The 8,068-nt window shown below is 38.9% G+C and overlaps 2 protein-coding genes across 2 annotated transcripts in view; one reads left to right on the forward strand and one right to left on the reverse strand.

Annotated features, from left to right (window-relative positions):
- The window catches only part of LOC122092334 (piezo-type mechanosensitive ion channel homolog), a 10,200-nt gene extending 9,665 nt beyond the window's left edge, over positions 1 to 535 (reverse strand). Inside the window, exon 1 of the mRNA XM_042662649.1 lies at positions 520 to 535. Within this exon, the coding sequence (XP_042518583.1) occupies positions 520 to 535 (16 nt within the window). The remainder of the gene's footprint in view (positions 1 to 519) is intronic.
- Positions 536 to 999: 464 nt separating this feature from the next.
- LOC122092335 (piezo-type mechanosensitive ion channel homolog) lies at positions 1,000 to 7,728 on the forward strand. Its single transcript, XM_042662650.1, has 4 exons — positions 1,000 to 1,035; positions 1,342 to 2,920; positions 3,404 to 5,925; positions 6,892 to 7,728. The coding sequence occupies exons 1-4, from the start codon at positions 1,000 to 1,002 to the stop codon at positions 7,294 to 7,296; spliced, it is 4,542 nt and encodes a 1,513-aa protein (XP_042518584.1). The 3' UTR covers positions 7,297 to 7,728.
- Positions 7,729 to 8,068: the final 340 nt, after the last annotated feature.

The following is an 8,068-nucleotide window of genomic DNA, read 5'->3' on the forward strand; positions in this document are numbered from 1 at the left end:
CCTCTGGGACAACTGCAAACGTGCTGGTTCTGCATCTCGGTTTAGTTCTAATCCATTATTCTTTTTCTAGCCCGAAAAGAATAATCATTTGTACGGGTGACCAAACGAATGTGTACTTTTAATTGAACACGTCCATCTTGCTCAGAATTTCGTCCTCTTCGCAACCATGAAAAGAAATAGGACCTCTTTACGTGTAAAATTGAAGATATAGCGTCCGATAGTCCTTAAGGCCTTGAAAATATAAAATCTGCAAAAAGAGAGTAAAACCCAAGGTAGCTCCATTCTAAATATGTAAAATGCATGTTTTACTATCCTAGATTTCACACATAAATGTGCTCATCAGGTGGTATTTAAAATCATTATGAATTTGAGTCAAAATATTATTCAAAGTCTGTACTTTGTCTTGTAGAGTCCTAGCTGAGTAGAAGTCTCAAATACGTATCTATTTATTACAAGTCAGTTTAAGATTGTTGGGGAGTCAGTTTTTTAATTCTATAATCTATATACAGATGCAATGACCTGTAGCATAACCCATGGCTTATGAGTAAAGTTTTCAGTGTTCTTAATCTGTGCTGCAGTGACAGATTCACAGTGTCACTGTGTGGATTGTTGCTTGGTGGATTCCAAGGGACTGATAAAGATGGATTCCTGTCTTCTGTCTTTCAGTATCATCTTCTAGTTTATTCTATCAGACTCTACAAGTCAGTTATCCATTCTCACTAAATTGTGGCACCCCTGTTTTCTAATCAGTTCAGATGTTTGATCTGTCATATCTCTCTGGTAGCTGATCAGATTTACACCAAATTTTAAAATCTGTGTTATTTTTATATACACACTGGAATATTGTTTTGGAAAATTTGAATCAGACCTTTGAATTTTCAAGTTCCAGCATTACTGCTCTGTTTTCCTATTTTCACTAGGGCTACTCTGCAGCCTTGTCTAGATCTTAGTTTGGGATATTCTGTAGACAGTTTCTTGTAACCAAGAGGATTACTCGACATGAATATCAGTGCCATTCTGGGTTCTATATTAAAGGTTATAAAATTCTCTAGTTCATATTTTCTCTGTGTTGGTGATTCTGTTCTGCAAATCTAGTTCTAGTGTGGGACTAGTTTTGCATTAAAACCCCTATTGATTGAATTTTTGCAGTGATGATCTGATCTGATTGACGTCTTGCTTGAGACATTTAATGGTGGGTGGTATGTGGTGGGCCAAACTCTTTACACATGAGCCACATATTTTGACATTCCATTTTAGATAGTAACTACTGTACAAGGCTCCTGTTTATTTGAAAAATCTGTAACATGGTGCTAGTCAATTTCAGTGGTTTAGTAACTTTAGTTGCTTTACTCATATTTGTTTTGTTTGTTTTCAGAGAAAAGAATAGCAACGTATCTAAGTGCAATAGGGCTGAAATTTCTGTCTACATATCGCTCATGTGGAACTTACATTGCATTCCTCACCATTCTCATTACAGTATATCTGGTGACACCTAATTATATTTCTTTTGGGTACCTTTTCTTCCTTCTGTTCTGGATCATTGGGAGACAACTTGTGGAGAAGATGAGAAAGCGCCTATGGTTTCCCCTAAAAGTGTATGCAATTGTAGTGTTTATCTTCATTTATAGCTTGAGCATTTTCTCCAGCTTCGAGACATGGTTGTCTAGAATCATTAATCTCTATCCCAACTTGGGCTATAACCCACAAGCCTCATTATTGGAGAATGGTTGGGAATCCCTGGCTGTTTTAATTGTCATGCAACTTTATAGCTATGAAAGGAGACAGAGCAGGCACAATGGATTAGGTGATCCCCATCAATTGGAACATGGATCCTGCAGTTTTCTCAGAAGATTGTCAATTTGGCACGGTGATAAGATCTTATATCTTTCCTTGTTCTATGCATCGTTATCTCCAATCAGTGCATTTGGGTTTCTGTATCTTCTTGGCCTAGTCACCTGTTCAACTTTACCTAAAGTTTCTAGGGTTCCATCCAAGTTGTTCTTAATTTATACAGGAATCTTGGTATTAACTGAGTATCTTTTCCAGATGTGGGGTAAACTGGCTGAGATGTGTCCTGGTCAAAGGCACTCTACTTTGTCCCTTTTTCTGGGTTTTCAGCTACTTAAGCCTGGATTTTGGGGTCTGGAATCGGGATTGAGAGGGAAAGTTCTTGTGATAGTTGCTTGTACCCTTCAGTATAATGTCTTCCGTTGGCTAGAAAGGATGCCAAGCACTCTTGTAAATATAGGGAAATGGGAAGAGCCTTGCCCACTTTTCATCTCAAATGAAGACAAGCCACCAGATATTTCTGTTTATACCGAGGAAAGTAGCCCATCAAAGTCATCTCCAAAACGAAGGGCTGTAACAAGCAATTCATGGCCATCTTTGAGCTCTGGTATGTTTCAAGGACATCCTCCTGTGTCCTCTGAAACAGAGCCACAAGGTAGTGGCACCAGAAAATATTCATTTGAGTATATCTGGGGAAGTTCTAGAGAAAGTAATAAGTGGAATAAGAAGCGGATTCTTGCCTTGAGAAAGGAGAGGTTTGACATGCAGAAGGATACTTTAAAAATATATTTGAAGTTTTGGATAGAGAACTTATTCAACCTCTTCGGCCTTGAGATTAACATGATTGCTTTGCTTCTTGTGAGCTTTGCTGTACTGAATGCCATCTCCATATTATATATTGTGTCCCTTGCAGCCTGTATCCTTTTGGACCGGCGTGTTATCCGTAAATTCTGGTCCATATTTGTTTTCTCATTTGCTACTGTTCTGACTCTTGAATACTTGGTTATATGGAAGAATCTAGTGCCTTGGAATCATGATGTTCCTAGTGAGACAAACATGCATTGTCATGACTGCTGGTTGTGCTGGAGAAGTTCGAAGCTTTATTTCAACTACTGCAAGAACTGTTGGTTAGGTATTTCTCTCTTTGTTAGAGAACTATCCTAATATGCAATGTGTACTTTTCTTTCCATTTTTCATGTACAGTCGTTGACTTGATTCAGATCATGTTTGCTAATGTTAATTAGTCATGAATCCTCAAAATCCAGAAAATTTTTGGATATTAAAAATAAATAAATAAATAAAACCTCAGAGTTAATCATCTACATGGGTATACTTTTCCTTGATGCACCAATCGGGTGGATGTTTGGCTTGATCAGATTTCAAGAAGTCTTAGGTGAGGCTTGTTTCTAGTTTACAGTTATTCAACAGATTCATAGTACCCTGCTGAGTACTTCTTATTGATCTAAATGGGCAGTCTGGCAGATCTGAGTCTCCGATATTGATATAGGGCTTAATGCGCCTCCTACCCCCCCCCCCTTCTCTTTCCATCCACATATTTTTTCTTTTTTCCCCTTGGGTCCAGCTTCTAACATAAGATCTGGTGCTGATTTTGTAGGTTTTATTGTTGATGATCATCGAATGCTTATCAGCTATTATGTGGTTTTCATGCTTGCATGTTTCAAACTCCGTTCTGATAAGTTATATGGCTTCTCCGGTTCACGGACATATCATCAAATGATATCTCAACATAAGAATGCATCAGTTTGGAGGGATCTCTCATTTGAAACTAAAAGCCTATGGACATTGCTAGACTATCTGAGGCTTTACTGCTATTGCCATTTATTGGATCTTGTTCTTGCTTTAATTCTAATAACTGGAACTCTTGAGTATGACATTCTGCACCTTGGTTACCTTGGTTTTGCTCTCGTATTTTTCCGATTGAGACTTGAGATACTGAAGAAGAAGAATAAAATCTTCAAGTTCTTGCGAATGTACAATTTTGCTCTTATTGTTCTTTCCCTAGCCTATCAATCTCCTTTTCTGGGGGACTTCAGTGCTGGGAAGTGTGAAACAATTGATTACGTATATGAGGTCATTGGATTTCACAAATATGATTATGGGTTTCGGATAACTTCAAGATCTGCACTAGTTGAGATTGTCATTTTTATGCTGGTATCTCTGCAATCATACATGTTTGCTTCCCAGGAATTTGATTATGTATCAAGATACCTTGAAGCGGAGCAGATTGGGGCCTTAGTCCGTGAACAAGAGAAGAAAGCAGCATGGAAGACAGCACAGTTGCAGCATATTCGTAAGTGTGAGGAACAAAAACACCAGCGCAACTTGCAAGTGGAGAAGATGAAGTCTGAGATGCTCAACCTGCAAATCCAGCTTCACAGTTTAAACTCCACTGGAAACTATGATAATGCTGGTCCTGGAAATGAGGGCCTCAGAAGAAGGAGAACTTCTTCTCTAAGCTCAAATAGAGGGACTGCAACCCCAGAGAATGAAGAAGGTTTTATCAGGAGGCAGGATCTGAATAACAGCACAGACTCACTATTCCATTTTGAAATGCATGATTCTCCTAGAAGTATAAAAACTGAAAGCTCTAGAGCAGCTGAGTCTGCTCAAAATTCAATGGATGAAATCACTGAACTTGAAGAAAAGGGTGCTAATAGTGCATTTTTGGATTTAGGCAGAAGAGAGAAGGGAAAAGGCCAAGCGAAGGGCAACCCATTAAAATCTGCAGTTCAGCTCATTGGTAATGGTGTTTCTCGAGTACAATCATTTGGAAATCAGGCAGTGACCAACCTTGTGAGCTTCTTGAACATAGCCCAAGAAGATTCAGATTCTAATGACTACTACTCCTCTGCAGAGGATGGTCTGTATGATGAGATAGAGAGCCAGAATATAAGGTTACAGAGCCAGAATATAAGGGTTGAGCGTTTGGATCGAACAATGTCCCTACAATCTGGAAGTGAGAAGACCATATCTGAAGCTGCAAGCCCACAAATAGGAAGAATCTTCCGTTACATATGGTCCCAGATTCGTTCTAACAATGATTTTGTGTGTTACTGTTGCTTTTTTCTTGGCTTCCTATGGAACTTCAGTTTGCTTTCGATGGTCTATCTTGCAGCTCTTTTCTTATATGCCCTATGTGTAAATACTGGCCCAAGTTATATTTTTTGGATTATTATGCTAATCTACACAGAAGTCTATATCTTGCTTCAATACCTGTATCAAATCATCATCCAACACTGTGGGTTGACCATCGAGTGGAGCCTGCTGCAGAAATTAGGATTTCCATGTCATAAAATTACATCATCTTTTGTTGTCGGCACTTGGCCTCTCTTTTTGGTATATTTATTAACCCTCCTGCAGAGCTCAATAACTGCAAAAGATGGTGAATGGATGTCAGTTACAGAACTTAAATCTTTTAAGAGGAGAGTCCTTTACCAGGAAGAGGTTCTTGTGAGTTCTGGTTGGAGTGGTAGAGTTCAGCGGTTGCTTTTACCAGTAAAAAATGTCACAAGAATGATCATACGAATCTTATGTAGATATTGGAAATCACTGACACAAGGAGCAGAATCTCCTCCTTATTTTGTGCAGCTTTCAATGGAAGTTAAATCGTGGCCAGATGATGGGATTCAGCCACAGAGGGTTGAATCAGCAGTAACCAAGTTACTTAAGAATGTTCATGATGAGAGATGCAAGGAAAAGAACCCTAATTCTCTCCATTCTGCAAGCAGGGTTCGTGTTCAAAGCATTGAAAGAAGTCAAGAAGACCCAAACGTGGCCCTGGCTGTTTTTGAGGTGGTATATGCTTCCCCTTTGACAGACTGTCCCCCAAAGGAGTGGTATAAGTCTCTAACTCCTGCAGCCGATGTAGCAAAGGAAATTCTTACAGCTCAACATCTAGGGCTTGTTGAGGAGATAGGATTCCCTTACCCTATACTCTCTGTGATTGGCAGTGGAAAAAGAGAGATTGATCTTTATGCCTACATATTTGGTGCAGATTTGACAGTCTTCTTTTTGGTTGCCATTTTCTATCAATCTGTCATTAAACATAACAGCCAATTTCTTGAGGTGTATCAGCTTGAGGATCAATTCCCAAAAGAGTTTGTGTTTATATTGATGGTAAACGTCTTTTCTTTCAATCCTTTAATGTTTCTATACCATATCATTTTGAATTGGATGTGACATTAATATTATTTCTAATTTACGACATTCATAGCTGGCAACTTAACAAATTAAACCATGTTTCTGCTTAGTCAACTTTCTGGGGGCATACAGTATTGGAGTGCTGCGTTTACTAGGCTAAGTTAAAAAGAGTTTTGATTCTGTGAACCTCTTCTGAGTGGGTCCATGGTTCATTTACTGTGGTTATTGTGTAAATAATTTACAATTGTGGAACATTTAGTAATTTAACCATCACCTAATTAAAATAGGATGGATGAAGTGGAGAAGTGCTTCTGGAGTGTTGTGTGATCGATGTATTCCTGTAAAACTAAAAAGGAAAATTTTATAAGACAATCATATGACCGGCTATGATGAATGTTGCAGAATGTTGGCAGTTAAACATCATATGGATAAACTCAGTGTAGCTGAGATGATGATGTTGAGATAAATGTGTTGTAAAACCAGGTAGGATAAAGTAACGAATGATCAAGTTAAAAGTGAGTTGGGAGTAGCTCCGATACATGATAAGCTAGGAGAAAGTCATTTGAGATGGCATTGCCATGTACAACAGAGGCCTTCAGACGCTCTAATACGGAGGAGTGATTTGATTCAAATTGAAGGAGTTAAAAGAGCCAGGAGAAGACCTAAGATGACTCTGGGAGAAGTGGTGTGGAAAGACATGCATACTTAGGCCTTGTATCATGCGTGACTTTGAATATAGCTGATTGGAGGATAAGGATCCATGTCGCCGACCCCAGTTAGTTGGGATAAGGCTGAGTAGTTGTTGTTTTCGCTAGTTGTATTGGCCAGTTGAAGTTGTAACATTTGTGTGTGAGTTGATTATCTGCATAAATCATTGTAGTTAGATAAACTTCTTCTACTAAACTAGGTTCTTGATGGGATAAATTGGTTTTCTTCTTGCAGATTCTATTTTTCTTGACTGTGCTTGATCGCGTTATTTACCTATGTTCATTTGCCACGGGAAAAGTTCTATTCTATCTTTCCAACCTCTTCCTCTTTACATACTCGGTCACAAACTATGCTTGGTACATGGAGTCTTCACGCCTACATGCCGCAGGATTAGCACTTCGGGCTATCTATCTCACAAAGGCAGTTTCTCTGGCACTACAGGCCATACAAATACGATATGGAATTCCTCATAAAAGCACTTTATATCGGCAGTTCTTGACGAGCAAAGTCTCACAGGTTTATTACTTGGGCTTTCGACTTTACCGTGCCCTGCCTTTCTTATATGAGTTGCGATGTGTACTTGACTGGTCATGCACGACCACATCTCTGACAATGTATGACTGGCTGAAGGTAATTTAATTGTAGTCTTATCTTTCTATACATTGATCTTTCTATATTTAGTTTAACTGCATGAGTCTTTGTTTCTTACTCCTGCTACTAGTCTTGCTGTTAATATTGGTCGAAAATTGCATGGTAGCTTTGATGGATGGGACATACGATCACCTGATCTGGTGCTCTATGGTTAAGAGATCTATATGGCTGGATCCCAGTTATAGTGGATAGATGCCAGCTGTTGGATAGACAAGTTCTTCCCATACTCATGCCCTTATATGTGTGTGACAATATCAAGAGTATAACAACCAGTAACCAGAGAGGAAGTGAGAAAGAAGAGACTGCTGAGAATAGTGCAGTCGATACCCCAGCAGTCCCCATTTATAATCTTGGATTACAAGCTGGGTTTCTTTCTTAGATAGTGAAAGTGAATCCTAGACAAGATGCAATATTAGATTCTTAGCTACACTGTGAAATAAAAATCTAATCTATCTAGGAAACAAACAAAGCTAATCCAATAGGACTAACCAGACATGATAGGGACACTCCCCTTATCATGGTACACATAATTGTACCCCCACGGTATAGAATTGCAACCATTTAACACCCCCCCTCAACTGGAGCATACAAGTCACCCATGCCCAGCTTGGCACAACCTTCTAAAAGTAGGACCATACAAAGGCTTGGTTAACAGATCACCAACATTATCAGCAGAAAACACAAATGGGGTGGCAAACAATTTGTTCATGACTGTATCTCAACAAAATTGCAATCAACTTCAATATGCAAAGTTCTCTCA

This window comes from Macadamia integrifolia, chromosome 10 (assembly GCF_013358625.1).
Source record: "Macadamia integrifolia cultivar HAES 741 chromosome 10, SCU_Mint_v3, whole genome shotgun sequence".
Taxonomy (NCBI): Eukaryota; Viridiplantae; Streptophyta; class Magnoliopsida; order Proteales; family Proteaceae; genus Macadamia; species Macadamia integrifolia.